We start from the raw sequence: 23,134 nt of genomic DNA on the forward strand, positions 1-23,134 counted from the left end.
TCTATCAAGCATCAAACGACGGTTTTTATGCTACGTGTTAGCCACAAGCACTTGATTAGCATTGGTAACAACAGATGTGTTGCTGTCAGAGCATTTAGACCCTTTATGCTGCCTAGTGGTCAAGAGTTGCCTTATGCTTCTGTAATGCGGATTGTTAATAGCACCAAACATGCAGAGAAATACCTATTAACTCTGTAGCTGTACAGAACTTTTGGCCTCTTTTAGCTAACCGTTTTTTGTTTTACAGCTGCATATAGACTTGATCTTGATCTTGTAAAACGTATCACTTCCAAAATGCAAAATCTACAGTCTAAAGAGGAGTGTAGCAACCAGACCAGCATCAAACAGCAGACAAGCAAAGTTAGCTGCAAGCCACTGAAATTAGATATTTTTCCCAGGAGTTGAAGAGCACATGTCGCTCTCAGATGTGTAAGTAGGCAGTTTTTATTCTACTATACTGGCAAAAAGCACATGATTAGCTATTAGATGTGTTTGTCATGTCTTTTATGCCCACCAGTGGTCAAGATTCACCCAATGCAGCTTTAATTAGAGGAGCTGTGCCGTTTTGTAAAACATTTAGGTCGAGTGATTTGCTAAAATATTTAAAAATGACCTCAAACACTGGCCGTAAAGTACATAATCGTAGGAAAATATCTGAATCATTTCATCATATCGGCTCTCGCAAAAAGGGAGCGCCACAGTTCAGCGTAACACGCCAAAATACAAAAATCATTTCAAACTATTGCCCCAAGTTAAATTACTCTGATAAGTTTCAGTGCCACGCTCAAACGCAGAAACAATAATTTACCTATTTCTTTTTCGGTAGTTTGCCATTTATATACAAAATTTATCAATAACACCATTAAAAGTACATTATCTGATAAAGTTCTGTTGGCTACAGAAAGGCATGTCTGCAGATGAGTCACTGCCATCATTTTAAAAAAGTCGTATCTTACAGATCTTTATATCTTAAATACCTCTAAAACAGCAAAAACAAAACAGCTCCGCTCTTTTTCTTTTCTGTACAAAATGTGCTATCGACAAGCCTTCTATGAAAAACAGTAAAAATAGCTGCAGCGGTAGAAAATGGCTAGTGTCGTCCTCGATTTCCGGATGCTTTGGTAATATCGGTCCCGTGTCCTTCAAATTAGATCCCGCGGACTGTAGAGGAAGTACACAAAAAATGAAAATATACCGTAGATATTAAAATAAATCTTGAGACCTTTGTTTTTCTCTATGTTCGGTGGGGACGTCAGATGGCAAATCTACATATAAAAATGACAAAACTTTCAAACAAACCAGTGATATGGCTTCTTTTTTTGTAACTGTGGAGCTCCACAAACAATAAATACATTTTTAAATAAAATTTAGTCCAAAAAAAAAAAAAAAGAAAACCTAAGTTGAGGCCTTCAGACATGGAGGGCGCTGCTTCAGAGTTTGTGACAGGGAGAAGGTGTCTTTGAGCCTGCATTAACGGGTCCATTTAAGTTGGATTTTCAGTCCTGCAGCTCACCGCTGGGCGGCGCGGCAGTTTTCATGTGGGCGGGGGGCCGTTGGTGTAGCGCAGCATGGGGTAGAAGGAGCGGGCGAAGTTGTTGGACAGCGTACAGCTGTAGTCTTCCTCAGACAGAGGCACCAGGCAGGCCAGGACCAGCAGCATGAAGAAGAGCAGGTGCAGGGGGAAGGCCGCTCGCAGAACCCGGTAGAACAGGGGTCGTTGTGGGGAAGAATCCCTCCTCTCCTCCCTGTACGGGACAGATGGTTTGGTTGAGGGTTGATGTTTGACTTTGTAGAAAACAAGGATAGTTGTTTTTATAGCGGTGTTGTATGAAGTCCTTATCCTCAGTCGGTGTGTTACGTGGCTTTACCTTACTGTTAGTCAGAATTTACCAGCAGGAAATGCTCCCTCCACCAAACCCCTTTGACAAAACACTCATTTTACTTCGCAGAAGACGGGAGTTGCCTGGCTACCGCTGCCTCGATTAGTTCGTCTGTGTTCTTGTGTGACTTTGCTGAATCTGACCTAAACGTTTAAAACACCAAAGTCACACAATAACACAGACAAACTAATCAATGGAGTAGACCAATAGCTCGTGTTCTGCAAGGTGAAACTACTGTTTTGTCAAAGGCGTTTGGTGCCTTTGAAGGGAGCATTTCCTGCTGGTAAAGTCCGTCCGACAGTAAGGTAAAGCAGTGGAAATGTTCTAAATATAGCGCAAACTTAAACTGATTTTCTCTTCTTTTAGGCGGGCCTTTTTAAATGTGGCTAAAATATGTTTTGGTGCCGAGTCCTGTCTGCTTCTACTGCAGGTAATACACTGACTGACTGACTACTCCGCTTCAGAAAATCCTACATATCCCTTTGTGTTCAAGTCCACTTAACAGCTTTTTTTCAGACCTTTCAACTGCAACTCATGTCCTCTCTTATTCCTCTCCCTGAGGACGACTGCGAGGTGAAGCTGAAAGCTCTGGAAAAGGCTCGTAATTGGACGGTGGATATAGTGGTTATAGTGAAGGGTCAGTTCACCCAAATTAAAAAGAGAGCAGATTTTGGAGACTCCCACGATGATCGCAAAAGTCAAAGAAACATTGAGAAAATTCATGATAATCCACAGACGGCATTAACGATCCGTGTTCATTGGAACAACTTCCTACCAAAGAAATAGTCCCTGTGAGACAGAGTGAAAAAGATCATCGTCTCTACAAAGACACACAAAACCAGAACTATGTGCACGGAGAGATGATGATATAGTTTGATTTGGGTGAACTGAACCTAGATTTTCAGCTTGTTAAAATTACCTTCTCGTCACCGGGTGTCCAGCTGTAGCTGCCTGTAGAGCGGCCTCCTCCTATAGCAACGAACAAGTCAAACTGTTAATCACATGTCCCAACATAAAAACAGTGACGTGCAGTACTTTCTAGATGTAAACTGTCCAGTTTTCCAACACCGAAGCCTCAACTGTACTTAAAAGCTGCTTTCCAAATCACATACTTTATCTTTTAGCGTGTTCTGCAGCCTCCATGACAAAGTTCGTACTGTTGCATGCAGTCTGCTTACAACTGGGACACGCTGCTTTGTCATCGTGCCTTGAACTTTGACCCTCTTGCTCATATATCCATTGCAGGCTGTAGCACGACATTTTGGAGTAACAAGAAGAAGTATGTGATTTGGAAGGCAGCTTAAGATTAAAGCTAACATGCTAATTGTAACCAAGTTAACATCATTTAGGTAACATTAAGCAACGACAGGCTAAAGTTTGATATTTGGTGGTGTATTTTTAGTAAATTTATTCAATTATTGTTCGTTTGTACAGATTTAAGCTACTTTAACTTTACTTGAGCGTTTCCATTTCACACTACTTTATACTTAACACTTTGTAACTGAATATCTTTACAGCATAGTAATGCTCTGATTTTTTTTCTCCACCACTGTAACTTTAATTCTAACCTAAGGTAAATATTGAGGCGTACCTTGTGCAGCAGCAGAGGAGAGCTGAGACAGCCCAGACCGATGCTGTCCATTTCAGAGCCGGTCGAGCGGGTTTCCTGAGACACGGACAGCAAACAGATCATCGGATCAGACCGACAGAACCAGGTCACAGTAACTGAGCCTCTGATAGCATCTCATTTGTACTTTCAGTTTTGTTTCTGATTCAGATGGATATTTGAACAGTTAACGTCTGTACCGCCTGCTGCAAGTCAACTGTATTCATATTTCCCCAAATCACAAGTTTGTCTTGTGACTTTACAATTATCTGACTCGAGTTTTTTATAAACAAAGCCCCAGTAAGACATTGTAAAGAAAAATGTGTATCATTACTGAAGCAGAGCAGTCGTGCAGAGTCAAAGTGGACGTACCAGTCGTCCCTGCAGCGCGTGCAGGTCAGCAGCCACCTGTCGCAGCAGCAGACGCAGCTTGTTGCAGATGACGTGGACCTTCTCCTTGGCCTCTATGCTGTCTTCTTCGGTGGCCTCCAGCAGGAGCTGAGAGGAGATGTCCTGCAGCGAGGAGACCTGCCGCTGGCGGCCGCACAGCTCCTCCTGCAGAGTCTGCAGCAGCAGGGGGCGACAGAGAGCGGAGGAGTCAGTGCAGATATACAGAGAGGCCTTACAGCTCACAGTGCCATTCAAACGGCGACTGCTGGAAACATCGGTCAGTGTGTCAGCCTTCTACACAGTTTGCGTTTTGTCGTCTGCTCACCTTCAGCATTTCGCGGTGCTCCAGCAGGACGGAGCGCGGCGTCGACGGGTCGTCGGCGTTCACGGCGGCAAGTCTGTTCTCAGCCTGAGCGAGCCACAGCAGCAGAGAGTGCAGCGTCTCATGAAACTCCTGAAGAGGTCAGAGGTCATAGGAGTTGCTTGTTTTTTTTAACATGTTGGATTAAAAATGTTAGTCGTGTGGGTTTATAAGATTTTTGTTTCCTAGCTTAGACCAAAATGTTAATGTTTTTCTTCGACTACATGAGGGGCTCTATTAGGAAGCTAAAGAATGATATAAAAATGACCAAAAAAAACCAAAAATAATGGACGGGCCACAGTGAGCGTCTCCATGTCTGACCTGACACTGCATGAGTGCAGAGTGCAGCCTCCTCTCCCAGCTTCCCAGGCTGCCGCAGGCCTGCGTCCAGCTGTGATTGGCTGAGCTGAGAGCCTCTTGCAGCTCCCGCAGCTCGGCGCTGTCCCCCCGCAGGAAGTGGCGGCTGCTCAGGTTGACGGAAATCATCAGACACTTGTAGCTGTTGAAGGTTTTCTGCATCTCCTGGATAGAAGAGATGATAAGAGCATATTGTTGTTGGTTCAAGCTGCTCTAATTTTTGTATTTTTAATTTTCAAGATTTTCAGAGACCTGAGTGTCTGTGTTTTACCTTCAGTTTTCTGATGTTGACTTCGATGTCTCGGATGCTGGTGGACGGCGCGATCCGCTGCAGCCTCTCCAGCTCTGGCAGCACCCTGCCCAACCAGGAAGTGACATCACAGAGGTCAGAGTTGAGCTTCTGCCACTGTTCCAGGTCCTGCTTGACGTCTGTCTCACTGTCGAACTTGTGTGCTTGTAGCAGCTCCCAGCGTTCGATCACACCTGCAGGGAGACGAGAGGTGGAGTCATGACATGCTCTGGAACGCTGTTGAACATCAGTTGTGTTGCTTACAGTTTTTTTGTTTCTACTAATGTTTTTATTGATAATTATTTCTATTTTTTGCCACTTTGCTGCTGTAACACTCTAATAAAGTAATAAAGGACTATGTCATCTTTTCTAATTGGTATGTTTTTTGAACATTAGCTGGACTTGTTTCAATATGAGTATTTCAACAATACGAATGAGCTTTAGATGATATCTTCCAGACTTTTGTACACCTGATAAAGTAACTGTGTTTTATTAGAGAAAGCTACAGGAATGGGCCTTGAAAGGGTGTCAGAAGTGTAGGTTTCTGTGTTTCCCGTTAGAAAAGTGTTGTGGTGGGTTACTAGTCCACCTGAGAACCATCAGTCGGTGAAACGGCCTTAACGGCTGGCCAATCAGAGCAAGCACAGACACTGAGGAGTGGGAGTGGCAATCCCATTCCCTTTGTCTGTGTTGGTGGGCAGTGTCAGCGGGTGCAACGAGCAAACGCGGCGCAGCTGCGTTCAATCCTGGCTGCAGTATATCAACGGGCGTTGTAGCTGGAGCGTCAGCGGAAGCGTCAGCCCTAGCGTTCAGCCCTTCTTGTGTGAAGACATTCTTGGGTCAAGACATACGTGTCTACCTCACCGTGTCCACCGAGCCGGGACGCCGAGCGGGGCCAGAAATTCTGCCCGACCTGAACAATCGATCCTGCTAACCTCCAGTCATTGAGGCAAACCTCGCTCACAGGCTCAACCCTCACTGCAGGACTGTGGAACTGCCAGTCTGCAGTGAACAAAGCAGACTTCATTGCTCGTTATGCTGACCGCCTAGCACTTGCCATCCGCACTCTCACTGAGACCTGGATTAGACCTGCAAACAAAGCTACCCTGGCTGCACTTTGAACCAAGTACACTGTCTCCCAGACCTCTCACTCATCTGGACAAGGAGGTGAGACAAGCCTGTTACTTTCCAACACATGGAAATGTAATCAACTGTTACCCTCAGTTAAATACAACTCTGAACTGACAAAGACCTTGATCTTATCCTCATTCCAAATTGTGCCACAGACACACCGGTTGTTACACCTCTAGACCTCCCTGACCACTACTTCATTCAACTCAAGGTATGCCTTCCTGAACCTACCCCAACCCCCACAGTATCCTTCCACCATAACCTCCACAATCTCCCTCACACCTACTCCTCCCCCTCCCCCCTAATTGTTGCCACTGAGTACTTGTGCTCTGCACTGAGCTCTTGTCTGAATATGCTGTGTCCCCTTTCCACCAGACCCACTCAATCCTCCCAGTCCCAGTCTCTGGCTTTAAAAATGGCCATTCCACTGAAACAGCACTGTTGTCTGTAACTGAGGCCTTAAAAGAAGCCAGAGCGAGAATGAATTCCTCTGTACTCATTGTGCTTGATCTATCAGCAGCATTTGACACAGTCAATTACCTCACACAAGACAATCCAGACTCCTTTCATGCGTTGTGCCACACTGGTGGCATGACCTACCAAGTGTTACCAGAGCAGGAGCGTTCCTCTCTGCCTTCAAAAAGCTCCTGAAGAGCCAGCTCTTCAGACAGCATCTCCTGTCCTGTCTTCTAAGCCCCCCTTCGATGTAGCATGATTGTTAATCCTCTTTTGTAAGTCGTTTCAATAAAGGCGTCTGCTAAACGCATAAATGTAATGTACGTGAATGTTATTAAACGAGCTAAATGCAGCATTTTAACATCACAGAAATCATCGCTACTGAACTGATGAACATGACACTCGCAGGGAAGACATCAGCCTCTACATGATGAGCTGACAGAGCTGACACAGAAAGTCAACAGAACATTAAATGCCAATTTTGATTAAAGCCAGTAATGAAACAAAATTGTCAGACTGTTGTTAATGTCAGCTTCTCAGATGCTTGTCTTTGTTGCTGCTCATCTTGAGGTTTTGGACATTTCGTGCACCTCTCACTGCCATGTCTGTCTGTGTGTGTCAGCGTACCCGTGCTGGTCTGTTTGTCGGCCGTGCTGCTGGTCAGACCCGGGTCCTCCAGCTCCTCCTCGTCGTTCAGGATCAGCTTGATCCTCTTCACCTTATCGACGCTGCTGCTGCACTCTGACATCAGCTTGACCTGAACACACACACACAACTTTAACCTACAACACTCATCTTCATTGAGAAACTAACTCTGACTCATTCATGCTACATCAGAATGAAAGTTAAAGATCTGGAATATCTCAATGTGTGTGTGTGCGTATCCTTACATAACCCTGCCGGTGGAAGGCGGTGCTGGTGATGTGTGTGGGAGACGAGCTCAGGCCTCGGATCATTTCTCGGGGAACTCGTTTCCTCTCTGGGGAGCCGGGCTGGTGCCAACTGGGCGGGTCTGTCACTGACTTCACTGATGAAAGACAGAGGGATTAAAGAAGTTTAATAAAGTCAAGGGGGGGGGGGGGGGGGAGAAATGAAGAGGAGAGTGAAACCAAAAGCAATAAGACTGATTACTGAGGTGTCTCACAAACCATCTGACACATGCATATCCATAAAATACATGCAAAATAAAATAACATCCACTGCAATATCATGCGAGTTTGTAAAGATCCGGTCTTGGTAAATATAACAACAGTTAAAGCAGGCATGTCCAAACTGTTCCATAAAGGGCCGAGTGGCTGCAGGTTTTTATTCCAACCAGTCTACAGCACACCTGATTCGACTAATCAGTTGTTTGAAGACTGAAATCAGTTGATTAAATGAGTCTAGCCTGGTGTGCTCCGGCTTGGTAGGAACGAAAACCTGCAGCCACTCGGCCCTTTATGAAACAGTTTGGACATGCCTGACTTAAAGTAAATGAGAAGTTGCAGTGGTGCACAGCCACGTCTGTAAGTCTGTGTGAATCAGATGAGGGATGGGGATGCGAGGATGAGGGTTTGGGGGTTGCTAGGAGACGGGGATGCTGGTCCACATTAAGCACACAGCGAGGCAGTCGCATGCAGGAGGCAGAGAGCCTACCCGAGGCCGCTTTCACCGCTCTGACAGTGGCTTTATAGAACGACTCTGAGCTCTCTGTGACCTCCACATCTGGAAGAGAGAGCGGAGGTCAACAAGCTGCTGCTGCTCTGGACAGGACGGAGCTCAAAGTTATGAGGAATTAAAGTGGGGACACCAAGAGGAAGATGTGCAAAGATGAGCTGACGTCAAATTCGAAATTTTAGCGACCAGGACTCAATATATACATTGATTTTTAAAGAAATCATCTAAGCAGTTTTTAGCAAATGTTACTCAGTAGAAGGTAAAAGGATTGAGTCTAAATTAATTACACTGTGTGAGTTCAACATGTGCAACAATGTGGCTCACTGATGTGTTTTAAATCAATAAGAAAATTATAGAGTGAAACAACTTATTCCTTATATATATATATATATATAAATGTGCTCCACAAATCACATGAGTAAAAAAACAAAAAATCAAAACATATAATTTCATTTAAATTTAAGCGTGTTTTGCTACTATCGGCCAGCTGATGTTCCCTCGGATGTGGTGACACAAAATGGATTGTTCTTGAAAAGAAAAAGTGATGTGGGAGTCGACCCCGCATCAGTAAAAGCTCTGAAGTGTGTGAGGAGGAAACATGCTCCTGAATGCATTAAATTTGGATTCATAATGGCAGGAAGCGATGCTGAGACGAGAGCACCACGTATTGGATGTGGAAAAAAAACTGACATCCCAGTTTATTTGTTTTCTTTCTTTGTTTTCGATCCTTGGAATTGAGTTAAAAGGTCGAGAAGTTTTTAAAGACCATAATTGTAGTTTGTATATATTTTAATCCATTAACTACAAGTTACAGTGATAATATTTGACATTGTTGTGAACAATTTTTTCAAACTTTTAAACTTGCAATTTGGAACTTTTGTCTCCCCCATCTGGCAGTGAGAGTAATTACAAAAACAGCGTGAGGACGCCTGTTTATCACATAAGCGTGTCAGGAGGACTCTTTTTTTAATTTGTCCTCTTTGTTGCCGGCTTTCTTTTTTTGACTGTAATCTTTCCTTTAAATGCTGAGTTTCTTTTTTTTTATTGCGAGTATCAGAAACTTTTCTTTGACGCTTCTCATGTTTTTCTGACTGTAACCTACTTTATTACTGCAACTGCTCATTTCTTAGTCGTTTGTAGTTCGTGTAAAACGCCTCAGTATCGGTTGTACTCCAGTATATCCAGTGTGCAAAATATAGCTGGTGCTTTAGGCTTCATTTTCTACTTTGAAGGAGGTCCTTAGTCTCTTTTTCGAGTCTGGAAACCAGCTCGCAAGGACCTGACACTAACTGTCAATCACAGTAAACTTTCAAATTCTTATTGTTGCTGCTTGGCAACACAGATGGAAGCAGGGGCTGTTTTGAACATGCTGTGCGACATCTGACTTCATGTCATAATGAACACCAAAGAGCCGTTATTACCTGACAGAGCGCTGAAGAAGGTCGCGTCCTCGTCGTCCTCGTGCGATGACGATCCGCCCACGTCGACCGTGTGGTCCCACTCCAGCGGGATGGAGTCCACGCTGACGGGCGTCTCCCGTCCCGACCGCTCCAGAGGGGGAGCCAGGAGGTGGCACATGGCCTGCCGTCCGGCTGAGACCCCGCCTGCAGCTGGAACTTCCTCCTCCTGCTGCTTCTTCCTCGCGTCCCTCCAGGATGTCCCGCCGGTCAGATCGGGTGAGTCCTCCAGGTCTGTGTCTCGGTCTGACAGTTCCCGCTCCTCCTCCAGGACCTGAGAACACATTCAAGAAGAAGAAGAAGAAGAAGAAGACAAAGAAATTAAGCTGCGTACATTTAGAAACAAGCCTGACCTCCAATACCAAATGTACACAAGTGGAATTATGGGTAAAGTGATCCCTGTAAGCAGCACTGACCGGGCGTCTGTTGACGAGGCGGTGGTGGAAGCGAGCCACACGGCCGAACACCTCTTGGCAGTAGGAGTGCAACTCCTCCAGCTCGTCCTCGATCAGCACGGCGTCCAGAGGGGCGCTCTTCTGGATCAGGTTCTCGCCGAACACGATCAGGGCGTCGATCTTGTTGGTGTTCAGGGTGATTTCCTGCTGGAAGCCCTGCGGACGAAGAGGAAGACGTTACGGTCACAGTAATCGACGGGGATCGTCTTTAACGAAGGTTAGAAATGAGAACTATCCGTTCTGAGCGGAGTCTCAGAGTCGATAGGGAACAGACTTACGTTGAGCTGTCTCATCTTGTCCTCGATGTCGCTCTCGGAGAAGTGCTCCACGTTGGTGAGCTGCAGGTCCATCTCTGTGAGCCAGACCAGGATCCCCTCACGTGTCCCCTCAAAGTCTTCTCTCTGAGAGGTAAAGTGCTGCAGGAGCACAGAGAAGACAATAAACATCATTACTTATGTTCTGTTTCCAGTATATCATTCAGCAATATTTCCACTTTATTATAACTTTGAGCCTTTATTGATTCCATCTACTGTATTCATGAAGTTCAAATAGATCAAGGGAACAAGTCCAGCTGAGGTCAAAAGATTCTTAAATCCAAAAATATCAGATTCATTTAACAGAGGACCAAACTTGGAACCCAGTGACTATTGTCTGACAACAATTTAGCCTCTCAGGACAACTGCTAATGTTTTGGGACTCCCAGTGATATCCGGGCAAAGACTTCCTCTTTCGCGTGCCAGTCATTGTTTACAGACCGATTAACAACTGGAGACGCGAGAACGGAGTTGGAGTTGAGGGACGACACCTACGACTGGACTGTTTCACAAATAGACGGTTTGCAATCAGTTAAATTAGAATGCGGATAAATCTTTTTTTAAAAAAAAAAGCAAAGTCTGCTCAAATGCTCAATAAGACTTGGACTACAAACGGAAACCAGAACACTTCTGAGACCAAAATCTTGTCTCTTGCCTACAGATTCTGCAGCCATATATAGATATTTGTTGCTCCATGATTAACTCTCCACGATTAAAGAGGTCTTTACTGTTAAGTTTGTGTTTCCAATCCAAAACAGAATCTTTTTTTAACTTTCTGATTTGTTTAATACCCCCCAGTTAAAGGAGCGGTGGTGGTGGGCGAAAGCTACAGCATGACGATGTGGAAATTTCATAATTAATTATATGGTTGAACAGAATCAACTACTGACGTCTCTGTGCACCTTTACTTTGTACCGTTTCGTCCAGAACTAAACAGTTCACTAACATGGTGAGACGGTTAAAGCATTTTTCGACATCAAATTCAGGTTGCAGTGATTCTACAATCAATGGAATCAACAACAATTTTTAATAAACACTTTTTTGATTTTATCAATGATCATTTATTGGTTTGCTGGTCGTATGATGTCACCTGGATTCTGCATCTTAACTCTGTTAACACTGAAGACCATGGAAGTCAGTTCATGTTTGATTTATAATTTGACCAGATGCAAATGTTGCCAAACTTGCCCTTTAAAAATTTCTGTCTTCAAGCAATGAAGCCTGAACGTCTAATCGAGACAGAAAGATTAACAGAGGAGCAAAAATATCATCAGTGCTGCATGAATGTGCTGAGCTGTAAGATAAATAAGACAAAAACTAGTATGTAGAGAAAAATGTTGAATGAATAAAATCAATTATCTGTCAGCACCATCTCGTCTGCACTCTGAGCATTAACCTCAGTGACACGTATGTTTTAACTCTTTACATTAAGCACAGCTGACCCCGCTCCGCTGATGTGAACGTGGCTTTTAGTGACCGAGGCAGCGGAGGTCAACCGGCACCAATCGGCTGAGTTCTTTGATTACATGAAATCTTTATACAGCGACGTAAACGTGCCTCCATCTGCTCGGCGCCACATGCCGCGATGAAAACGGCTTCCTGACAACGTGACGCCTCGTGCCTCGTCACCGTCTGAGAGGTGACCTAAATCCTGGCGGCTTAGAGCCGAGAGCAGGGAGACGCCGCACGGATCACGCTGGTGTTTGCTCTTTGACTGTTGTCTTACTCATCTTTATTTATTTTCACAGTCATAAACAAAACAAAACAAAAAAAAAAAATGTTCGCTGCTGTGATGTGTGCAGTTTGCTGATACTGTGGTTTCTGGGTATTGAAGTTTAAATCTATCTAATCTCTGTCTTGATGCTATTTGAGGAAACGAGGTTCTAAATATCCTCCATGATTTTATTTTCTGCAACGGCGTAATTTTATGGAGGACTGAAACGGTCTACGTCAGAAATAAATAAATAAATGACACAATAAATACATTAAATGCACAACAAATATTCAAAATAAATGTAGGCATTATTTAATTGATAAAATGTGACAAAAAATAATATTTTAGTTTTAATTTGCTTTTGTTTTTAAATTCTTTTCATTTACCTTTGTATTGATTCCACTATTAATATACTTTTACTTTTTTTTTTATTAATTTAATCATTTTTCTACTTGAAATCATGTATTTATTTGTTTTATTTTCTCTTTGAAGTCCTCTATTTATTTCTCAAAACTCATTTGTTCTTTATTCTTCAAATTCGGGATCATTTTTTCAAAGTGTGTGATCAACTTTTTAATCAACATTATAAATAAATACTAAATGTAAGAAATGCATTAAAAATGAATAAATAATAAAAAACATGGATTAAATGGACAAGTAAATTAATGGGAAAAATAACAAAGAGAAATGAATTTATGTCACATTTTATAAATTAAATCATCTTTGGCAGTCTGAGTCCTCCATACTGTTTAAAATCTCATTATACATTTTGAGTCAACCAATCAGCTCCTGACCTCTGAGCTCCCCGCCTCACCTTGAGTCTGCGCAGAACAGCCGCCACCCTCCTCTGCAGGCCGTCCCACCTCTGGTTCCCCTCGTGGACCATGACTTTGAGCTTGCTGGCGGCGTCGGTTCGGTTCTCCCGGGCGAGGCGGCGGTACTGTTTGTTGACGAGCTCCAGCTGAGTCAGACGCTCGTGAACCTGCCGCTGGAACGCCTGAGAGGAGAACGTAGAGGAGGAAACGTGAGCACGGAGGTTCTGCACCGACTGAAAAGTGTTTAGACGTCCATACGGGAAAACTGATATGTACGAAAAAGAGGAAGACAATTCAAACAAAGCCAAGAAGAACCGTCTCTTTCCTGAAAGACAGAAGAGTTTAGAAAGGTGTCTGTCAAAGTGAGGGGAAGATTTAGAGACGCTGTTACTTCAGAGAGAGACATTTAGGATTTCTATAACAGGGTTAAAAGTTCATTACTTTTAACTTTTAAGTTTTTAGGAGTAAATTTTAAGCGCTTTTCATGCACTTTCAAAGTACCTAAACTAAATATTTCTAGACTCTCGTAGCCGCCATCATCACATCTAGATTGAGATTGAAATGTTGAAACGGAGTCTGGCAGGATCTGACAGTTTTCATTTCAAATACTAAAAGCGTTTTGGTTTATTTGAGTATTTGTATCGATGAAACACAAATTATTTTGAAAATAAAACATTTTTCATGGAGTGCTTTCAAATTCAAACATTACAATTAAACATTTTACAAACTTTCAATACTTTGTACGAACCCTAAATATTGTTTCGCCGCTGTTACAGTTTCTTCTTTCCTTGCGGTTTCTTTATTAATCACAATTGTTTTTACTTGTAGGACACCGTCTACACAACTGCAAGGCACGTGTTTGGAGCTGGAATGATTAAACGAATGATTGACTGATTTATACAAATCCCTTTAAAAATCACTGCAGTGCCAAACTATGAACCCAAAAAGCAACCAGAGTCTGCGATCATTTTGGGGAGGGAGGGAGAAAGGAAAGGAGGATGGATGGATGGATGAAATCAAAACAAGCGCACACACACGCTCTTTTTAAATAAAGGTCCACATACAGTCTGACCAGTTGAAACTGCCCACAGCTACCAGCTGCTCTGGAGGATTAAGAACCTTTTCCAGTCGGTTTATAGATTTGAACCTTCATCCCGCTGCCGATTCTGACCATTACGCTCCCACAGCTTCCATTACATGTCGCTGACAGCCAGTATGTAGGTCACTGGTCCTCCACAGGATGTTTAGTTAGCGACACCATCTACACTGGATCCCTGTTGCCGTGGAGATGAGGGCTCCTCGGCAGAGTCCAGATTACCAGGCGCTAATCTGTTGTTTCTAATCCACACGGACACATCAAAGGTTACCTCTGTGTCCGTCGCAACAGGACACCCGAACCTTAAACTGTCCTCGGACCGGGACAAACCGTGTTTAAGACGAGTGTAAACTTCCTCCAGCCCACTGACGAACACATCAGTCCAGATTTTAATGTGGAAATTATGAATCTTCTGGACACATTTTAAAGGGAAAATCAGACAAAACGGACATGCAACTGCTTCATTTTCTTAAAATGAAAGAACTGAAATGATTTCAGATTTCTGTTGTTTAAGAACTAAAGAGGCGCTCTATACTTATTTATTCTCCTCTCTCCCAAACTATATTTGTATATGAACCAAGTTTTCCTTTCTAATTAGTTTTATCTTAATTTATCTTCATTTCTAAGGATGGTCTAACTTATCCTTTGGTCCAGAGCAAGACATTACATTTCCATTAAATCTGCAGCGAATACTGGTCGTACCCAGAGGATGAGTCCTAATGTTTCTGGTCAGTCCCTGAACCTTTTCCCCAAGAGCCGACATCTGGTCAAAACATCAGCGTCTCCACGAGAGAAATCTACATCTAATGACTTTGCTGGTACGGGTTTCATTAATAAACAGAGTGGAAGAATTACAGGTTATGAACCAGAAACAAAATCATTCTTTGTGAACCACCAATAAACCTCAAAGAAGAAGAAAAAGACAGTCGCCAGAGACTATGAGAGAACAAGAGAGAGAGAGGTCTTCAAGATTTTTTTTTTCAGTTGGTTAATTTTCATTATTCTTTCTTGGAACAGCCAATGCAAACAGTGGAAACTTCTTCTTCTTTGAGCAGACAAAGCTCATCAGTCATTGGAGACTTAAGGGTTTGCTAAGTCAGAACTTACTTGGGAAAACTGTCTCCATCTCAAATTAACACGTTAAGGGCCTGATTTACTAAAGGTTTGTGTGTTTAAGAACGTGTATAAACTTAATATCACCTGCAAGCAAATGTGCAAGCCGATCAAGCTAATCCGCAAAACGCACACCAACCAAACTTTACTTTTTGTTGGAGATCTTAGGACACAAGCAAGTGCAAAGGCTTTTTGCAAAATTGACAACGCTTTTTTCTGAAGGAAAGGTTTCCATCAACCTTTTCTGATGCAATAAATCAAAATGTGCATACAAATTGTGGACGGTGTTGGTGCTTCAACCCTAAAACGTTCTGAACATCATCGAGATGTGGGTCTTCCGACGTGGGATGTGTGCACCAGTTGTGTCTTTTGGGCGCTGCAGAGGGAAAATGTGTAATGGTGTAGTTTTGGTCTTGTTATTATTACTGTATAGGTTACTGGACCTGCTCTGTCTCTCCGTCTTCAGTCAGTGGGAGACTGGATCTGTCTGTGTTCTGTGTCAATGCATGTGTCTCTTTGTTCTTTATGTGGCAGACTGTGTGAAACTTCACTGTAAATTGCTCCAATATCTTTAATGGGGCCTGAATGCACCACCTTTATCATAGTGACAGCTTTTTCTTTTGAAGGTGTGAAGGATTGTTGTGCATCGACCTGGTCAGGACACAGAAGTTGAAAGTTTGGGAACTGCTGAACTAGATAAACTCTTTTGACTTTAATCAGGACAGACATAAAACCTTTCAGCCCCTATTTTGACATGTAGTGGGGATTTCCACAAGAGAAGCCAGGACATGTAACTGATCTTCCTGTTAACTTACGGTCTTTGTTGCAATCACTTTGTCTTTAGTCCTCCCTTCCCAGAATTCTGCCAAAGTGAAATACTGCTTCAATAAAAACAATAAAGACAGAAAGATTCGTCAACTGACCTCGAATTTCTTGAGCTCCTCTTTGGCGCTGGTGTAGAGGACGTCCGCAGAGTCCGGGTTCGCTGCAGTGAGCTCGGCTGTCTTCAGCCAGTCCTCGAAGCGAGAGTAGTCGTCCAAGAACTTACACCAGAGACGCCATGTCTCCTCGATCCTGAAAACAACAGAAGGAACCATTTCACTTTGTAATCGTTTCTGCGTGATGAAGAAAGACAGCTGAGGAAACCTGAGCAGCACGAGAAACAGGAAACAGTACTTTCATATTACAAAGTGTCTCTCTTCTAAAGATTTCTTGTGTCGGAGTACTGAAACGCTCAGGTGTGTTTTACATTAACCCGACAGAATAAAGATTTTAGTGAAAGATTTCTGTTATTTTGTGACTCCGTCTCACCTCATCCTCCTCTCCATGGACATGGCACAGATGTTCCTCCAGCGTCGGTCCAGGCTGCGGGTCGTCTGCTGGATCGAGTCGTTCTCAGAGTCGCTGCCGCAGGCGTCGGCATCGTGGAGCAGGACGTCACACAGCGTCAGCACCGACGCCACGCTCTCCGTGTGCTGCTCGATGTCCCGCTGCAGGTCCTGCAGGTCAAACGAGACAGGGCCTTTGAGTGAAGGTCTCACGGACTTGGGCAGTTGTTAACGTATGCGGCAATATTCAACAATACGGATGAAGATCGAGCCTCATACTTTTAGGTTTTACCTCTGTCACCTCATTGTGTGACTGAAGTTTCATACTGAGGTCACCTGACGCCAACTGAACCAACTTTAGTTACTGATGAAGAGAAAAAGAGCGAGTTGTCTGATTGGTTTTTTTCGCTGTCAGCCTCAAAGTCATCCAGAGGGGCGGAAGACTTTTTGGTGTTTGTGAGACTCCCTCTGAAGCCTGACAGCACTTTTGTCGGCTCTTGTTTGTTCAAAGTTACCACTCTCTGGGTTGCCATGGCGACGGCTGAAAGCTTAAAGAGCCCATCCACGCAGGAGTCATTTCAGCCGTCCCTCATCCACTAATGGTGAGAGCTGCAGCCTCTTTCAGCCGCCATGCCTCTCTATTTCCGCCCGACTTTTACCAATTCACTCGTTTTCTTTCTTTCTTTTTTTTCCTGCCTGTCTGTCATCTGTCTCTCTTACTTCAGACGTGTCTCTGTCCAAACTCAGACAGGCTGCTGAAGTTCAGCTTGTTTTGCAGATTTCAGGTGTATTTTTTTTCTTCAGCCACACGTGTATTTTTGAGGAGAGAAAATAATAAGCAAGAGATCATCAGTGCCTGAATAAATGAGCACAGCTCAGCTTCCCCCACTTTTAAAATTTGGTGAAATTAATGCATCTGCCCTCTGACCGCAAAATCCATCAGAAAACCAGAACGAGAACTTTCCAAACTCTCCTTGAATCCACCCACAGAAAAAGTTTACATGCTGCCATTTTATAACTTATTAGTTTTTTTCAACAACAAAAAAGCTGCATAAAGCTGACATGTTCTTGGCAGAGCAGAGCACTTTAAAACTTTCTCAGAAAAGCAACCAGCCTGTGCCCCCCCACCGAGCACACAGAAAAACCATGTTCACGGTTTCTGTGGTGTTTGAGAGTTAAGTATTCTTAAATAATCCGCTGTCTGGACCACAGTGAGGGATGAGATCAGACATAACAGAGGCAACAGGTGAGATGAGATGTTGCCGTGGGAACAAGGTGATTTTTGTTTCTCTTCACAGAAAAACAGAGCAGGTAGAAGAGCTGAGCGTTATGGAAAATGCTTCTTATTTATCGATTATATGTGAGTGAGTGACTGGATGACAAAACCTCAAAGATGTTCAGATCAAGGCTGCAACTAATTATAATTTCAAACTTGATTTATTGGTCAATTTTTTTTGAATATTGTGAAAATTGTTGATCAGTGTCTCCCAAAGTGCAAGATGACGTCCTCAAATGTCTTATTTTGTCCACAACCCAAAGATATTCAGTTTACTGTCAGACTTTTTACTTTTTTCTTGTAAAAAAAAAATGACTCAAACCAATTAATCAGTTATCAAAATAGCTGGCAATTATTTTAACGACAGATTAATAATTGATTAATTGCTGCAGCTTTAATTCAGGCGTGTTACTTGAATCGTGTCACTTGGACACAGCGGAGTCCTCAGATTAGATGTTTCATGTTGGAAATTAAACTGCATCAGCAACAAGGTTTACATGCACACTAATTTTCCACTATTATTCATAACATGACAACATATAATTTGATACAGGTCATCTGATCGTGTAAACAGCAAATTCTGAATGAGATACTCTGGAAATAAATTATTATTATTTTCTGAGGTCCATAGAGTGACATTTCTATGGGCATTAATTGACACGTAATTTAAAAGTATCGGCTGAGAAACGGCATTTTAAAAATTCACTCTGAGGTTGATTCTCTCCTGTTTTCAGCTGACAAACCTGCACTAAGAGACCCACTAAGCACTGCATTCAAATGATGAGACTTGCTCTTATAAATGCATTATAACAGTCCACAAATATTCAAGTTCAACTTTCTGCTCAGCTCAACTGAAACTTCAACAGGATGTTCTTTTGGTTCCATCCACAACTTTTGCCAGTGGAAATAAATAACTATTTTAATGTGTAATGAACTGAAGTGAGCTGCTTGCTTGCTTTAAATAATCGGGTCCAACTGTCTTAAACTTGTGTTGACAAAATGCTTTTTATGCAACAGTTTTTTTTGGATATTCAAGCAGCTTACTGGTGTGCTCTTTGCAAAAAGGCCATCAGGCTGATGCAGTTGTGCAAAGAAGCTTTCATCAGAGCTTTAGAGACTGAGATTTGTTTTTGTTGTTGACATGTTGCTGTGACTATTGAAAAATCACAAAAAGCACTATGAGAAAAAGACACGCACGTCGTGGGCTGGGTGCTGGACCACAAAATGACAAAACATGAAAAGAGAAGAAAAGATCCGCACACCAAAAGAGCTGCCGTCTGAAAATTTATTGCCGTGATGTTTCGAGCTATCAGCTCTTCCTCAGAAGAGCTACTATTGAAAACTCACCCATTTCTCTTCCATCCTGTTGAGGCACACATTTTGCTTTGTGAAGGTAGTTATTCCTACTGTACCTAAAATATCAAATCTGAATCTTTCCATCCACCTCCTCTCTAACCACAAACTTTTCTTCTTTAATAAAGTAGCCGTACAGCAGACCACAAATGGACTAACAGAATAAAATCCATTTACTTTCTTCAGGCTGCCAGCTGAGGTACGGCTCTCAGTGCATTTACCATCTCTCAGCCCAGCGTGGCAGCTTCCTCCTCTACAAACACCTCTCTTTCTGCAGCTTGCTGAGATTTTACTTTGCAGCAAACATTACTCTACTCTTCTGTTATTATGCTGCGGACCACTACAGGGTGGCCGTAACCCAAAGGGTTTAAAAGCAGGCGTGCGTCACCGATGAGTGAGTAAGGTGCTCCCTGCCCCTAAAATCCCCTCAAAGTGGCCCGCGGTGTCTTTCCTTAAAATGGAGTCTCTCTGCATTCTGCTCTGTGCCGTGACAACGCAGCTTTTAAATCCTTTTTTTACCTGGAAAATGTCTGAGCTCAGTGGTTGTATAAGGGCGTAAGATGCTTTTTACTGCTGTAAATCAGCATTTGAAAGTTTTCTTTGACTGATAGCTCTCGTTATTTCTCCAAATAGAAACAGGACAGTCTTCTATTATGTTTTAAGAATTTTATCTTGGCTCCTGGGACCTCTTGTTTTTCTGACTATTCTATCATTGCGGTTGAGAACATCGTGCCACAGTTTCTGAACTAGTTTAAACTAGAATCTAAACTGATTTACAGGGCTGCAACTTACTATGATTTATGTGAGAAACAAGTTAAAGAATTTTCAAATCATTATCAATGTTTCTATGTGAATGCATTGTCAATTTTAACCAGATTTCAAGTAAATCAGCAAAAGAAAATGTGAATTAATGTTTGTTTCCATCCACCACCGTTACATGATTATTAGGAACTGGTTTGATGAGCAGTTGGTGGCGTCAGTTCTCCAGCTGGAAAAGCATTATAGTGTTGCAGATGAAAAGGACGCAACAAGATGACATGATTAAAAGCACCATCAAACGGTGAAAAACAGAAAACAGGATGGAAATCTGCCATGTGAGGTGAGAAATAGGTTATATAGTAACAGAGTTTTGACCTGAGTTTTGTGAACCTGAGGTGTTGCGTGGGATGGACCTGCAGAGCGGATGCAACTGGATAGACCTACAGGACACGTTTAAAATTTCATACAGACTTGCATGGTGGAGTAATGTGCTGCTCAAAAATCTCACTACTCGCCCACCTGCTGCTCAGCCAGTTTCCTCTGGATCTCGTCGCTGTGGCAGACGTTGTAGACCACCGGCTTGGCGAGCTCCGCCTCGATTCGAGACAGCCATGTCCGCAGGTTGCTCATGTTCTTATCAAGCTGCTGCACCGTCACCAGCGTCTCCTTTAGCTTCCTCACCCTGCAGAGAGAAAAATGTCACGTTACAGAAGGCGTCGCTGTGTTTATTTTTCATTTTGATCATTTCAGTATTCAAATGAACGATTTCCAAGGAGGTCACATGCTCTGAAATGCAGACTGAAATAGGAAAGAAGCAGACACATCAGATCTACCGTGTGTCTCACGTGAGAGAAAAATAATCAGACTGGGACACTTTGAAATGCAGTGTGAACACAGCGTCACTTCGCAGTGCAGAAATGTTGAGCGTGGCCGTCCACAGTGAGAGTCACACCCATCAGCCTGCCATTGTTAGCACTCCGCTCAGCTCTGCGCCGCAGATTCTCACGTATGACACAACGGGAGCCGTTATGGCAGAGCTGCAGGCTGACCTACATCTGACTGGGAGCTGGTGTTTGTCTGGGAGAGAGGCCGCATTCCAGTTCAGCTCGCAGGTCTCTGACCTACATCGGTTTATTCTCCCGCACAAACCAACACAACGCACGGAGGGTGACACTGCACCGTCATGTGACTGAGAGCACTCCACCAAAATTCACCTCTGAGTATCACCGTGTGTGTATGTGTGTGGAGACGTGTGTGTGGAGAGAGGTTGGACGGATGGTTCAGAGTTCAGTCTGTCTGTCATTGCCCTTAAACAAATATGTTGTTGGTTATGTCATTCTAATTATGACACCAGTGCAGTTTGGTGTGTTCTATAAATACAACTTGTATAAGGTGGCATTCACACTGACTTTAAATGCTTTCACAGCAACCAGTGCTGGATTTTTTGAGGCTGATATTGATCTAATCAAGAGACTAAATCTTCCACGTGCAATCTTTTTACAAACTCTTCTTGGTGTCCATTGTCAATAGCACTGGTACCCGGTACCTTTTTGGGATCACCTGGGTTGTTACGTGACACAGACATCCTGTTTGTGTCGTGTTGAAGATGATTTCACATCAGTTTCATGTGATGTTGCTATGACGATCAGCTGCATTAAGGGGGGAGCTACTATCTGCAAGTGAGATAAGTACCTGGTATCAAACGTTGAGTCGACTCTAGAATCTGTTTTGCTGTACAGTGAAAATAGTGCATCTTGGAAGTGTCAAATTTCCACAAACCAAGAACAATTCTCATGTAATTATGGGTTAAAATAGTCTTTGGGATTTGAGGGGGTTTTCTGAGCGACATATGAGGAAACGTGCCATTCTTTAACGTATCTGAAAATATAAAAAATAATAAATGTTCTGTACATCTTGAGGTACTGGTTGTGCAGGACCACTGTACCTCAAATAACCACATGACAAAATCTTCACGGTAATGTTCTACAGATGTTCTGCCTGTCTCTCGGTGTGTGCATGTTTCATGCTGGTTCAAACACCATTCAAAGGATCCAGTGTCCATCTTGCCTGCTTGGCTGAATGATGCAACACAGACATCAAAGCAGCAACAAGCAGCTTCATCAAACCATCACTGAAGCTGCGTTTTGCGTGGAACACTGGTTTGTGATTTCCATGATGAGATGCAATTAATACTCTAAGATGCTGCTGACGCTGCAATAACACAGACTGGGGCGGGGGGTTCCCGTCCTATTTTTGGCGCCTGATGCAGCTGCATGCGTGTGTTTGCGTGTTTGTGTTTGTGTGCATGCAGGTGTGAGCTGCAGGCTGCATGTTTCTGCAGAACATGAGGATGTGGCAGAACATGGAGGAGTGGAGAGCGACATGCATGACATTAAGAACAAGCTGTTGTGATCAAAGACGGACATGCTGTGTATAGGCTCACTGCATACGCATACACACACACACACACACACACACACACACACACACACACACACACACACACACACACCTGCTGTCCAAGCTGCCATCTGATATAAATACCAACACACACAAGACGACTGGAGCTGGCGGTCTGAGCTGATTTTGCTCTGAATGACTCGGCGTGCATCTGCCAGCTACATGCCTCCACTGACAAAGCTCAGCCCATCCCCCTTCTCTCCTGCTCTCCGTGTCTCCTCCACCGTCTCCTCCTCCTCCTCCTCCTTCTCCTCTTTATCACAACAAAACACCCGATCTGCTCCCCTTTCGCCCGTCTGCCTCCTCCGCCGCACGCTGGCCGGGGCGCGAGGAGGGCTCGGGATCAGCGCGAGAGGTACTTACAGGCTGGTGAGGAGGCTACTCCATGGCGATGGCTCATCCGCTAGCAAGTGCTGCCTCCCCTCCCTCCTCTGCAGTCTGCCTGTCCCCTCCTCCTCCTCCTCCCATCTCTCCAAACATCTGGATGCAGTAACAGGTTCACTCAAGGATACACAACATCAGGAGCTGCTCCGTAAAACTACGACTTAAAACTATTTTTATTATAAAATTATCTGATGCTGATTTTTAACTAATATTCTAACTCTTTAGTCTTTTCTCTTGTTTCCACTTCAGATATATAAGATATTCAGTTTGCTGACAGAGAAAGACTAAAAAAAACAAAACAGAAAATATTCAAATTTAAGAAACGGAAATGAAAGAATTTGGACTTTTTCTTAATTAAAAATGACTCAAAACAATTAATTGATTATAAGAATTGTTGGGGATTGATTTAATACTTGATTAATAATTAATTAATTAATTCATTGTTGCATCTCTAAAAATGTCATTTAAAAAAAGGTAAAAAAAA

General features: G+C 43.2%; 1 protein-coding gene across 1 annotated transcript in view; it reads right to left on the reverse strand.

The window, feature by feature from the left end:
- Positions 1-898: 898 nt before the first annotated feature.
- syne2b (spectrin repeat containing, nuclear envelope 2b) overlaps positions 899-23,134 on the reverse strand; it is a 169,022-nt gene continuing 146,786 nt past the window's right edge. The window contains exons 113-128 of the mRNA XM_084742989.1: positions 20,326-20,488; positions 16,402-16,589; positions 16,014-16,164; positions 12,881-13,063; positions 10,317-10,454; positions 10,000-10,194; positions 9,548-9,857; positions 7,361-7,497; positions 7,098-7,227; positions 4,866-5,077; positions 4,559-4,759; positions 4,202-4,330; positions 3,859-4,050; positions 3,472-3,546; positions 2,800-2,849; positions 899-1,745 (exon numbers count right to left, since the gene is read on the reverse strand). Of these exons, the coding sequence (XP_084599115.1) occupies positions 1,535-1,745; positions 2,800-2,849; positions 3,472-3,546; positions 3,859-4,050; positions 4,202-4,330; positions 4,559-4,759; positions 4,866-5,077; positions 7,098-7,227; positions 7,361-7,497; positions 9,548-9,857; positions 10,000-10,194; positions 10,317-10,454; positions 12,881-13,063; positions 16,014-16,164; positions 16,402-16,589; positions 20,326-20,488 (2,665 nt within the window). The 3' untranslated portion in view covers positions 899-1,534. The remainder of the gene's footprint in view (positions 1,746-2,799; positions 2,850-3,471; positions 3,547-3,858; positions 4,051-4,201; positions 4,331-4,558; positions 4,760-4,865; positions 5,078-7,097; positions 7,228-7,360; positions 7,498-9,547; positions 9,858-9,999; positions 10,195-10,316; positions 10,455-12,880; positions 13,064-16,013; positions 16,165-16,401; positions 16,590-20,325; positions 20,489-23,134) is intronic.

Source organism: Lutjanus erythropterus, chromosome 18 (genome assembly GCF_056507025.1).
Source record: "Lutjanus erythropterus isolate fLutEry1 chromosome 18, fLutEry1.hap2, whole genome shotgun sequence".
Lineage (NCBI taxonomy): Eukaryota > Metazoa > Chordata > Actinopteri > Lutjaniformes > Lutjanidae > Lutjanus > Lutjanus erythropterus.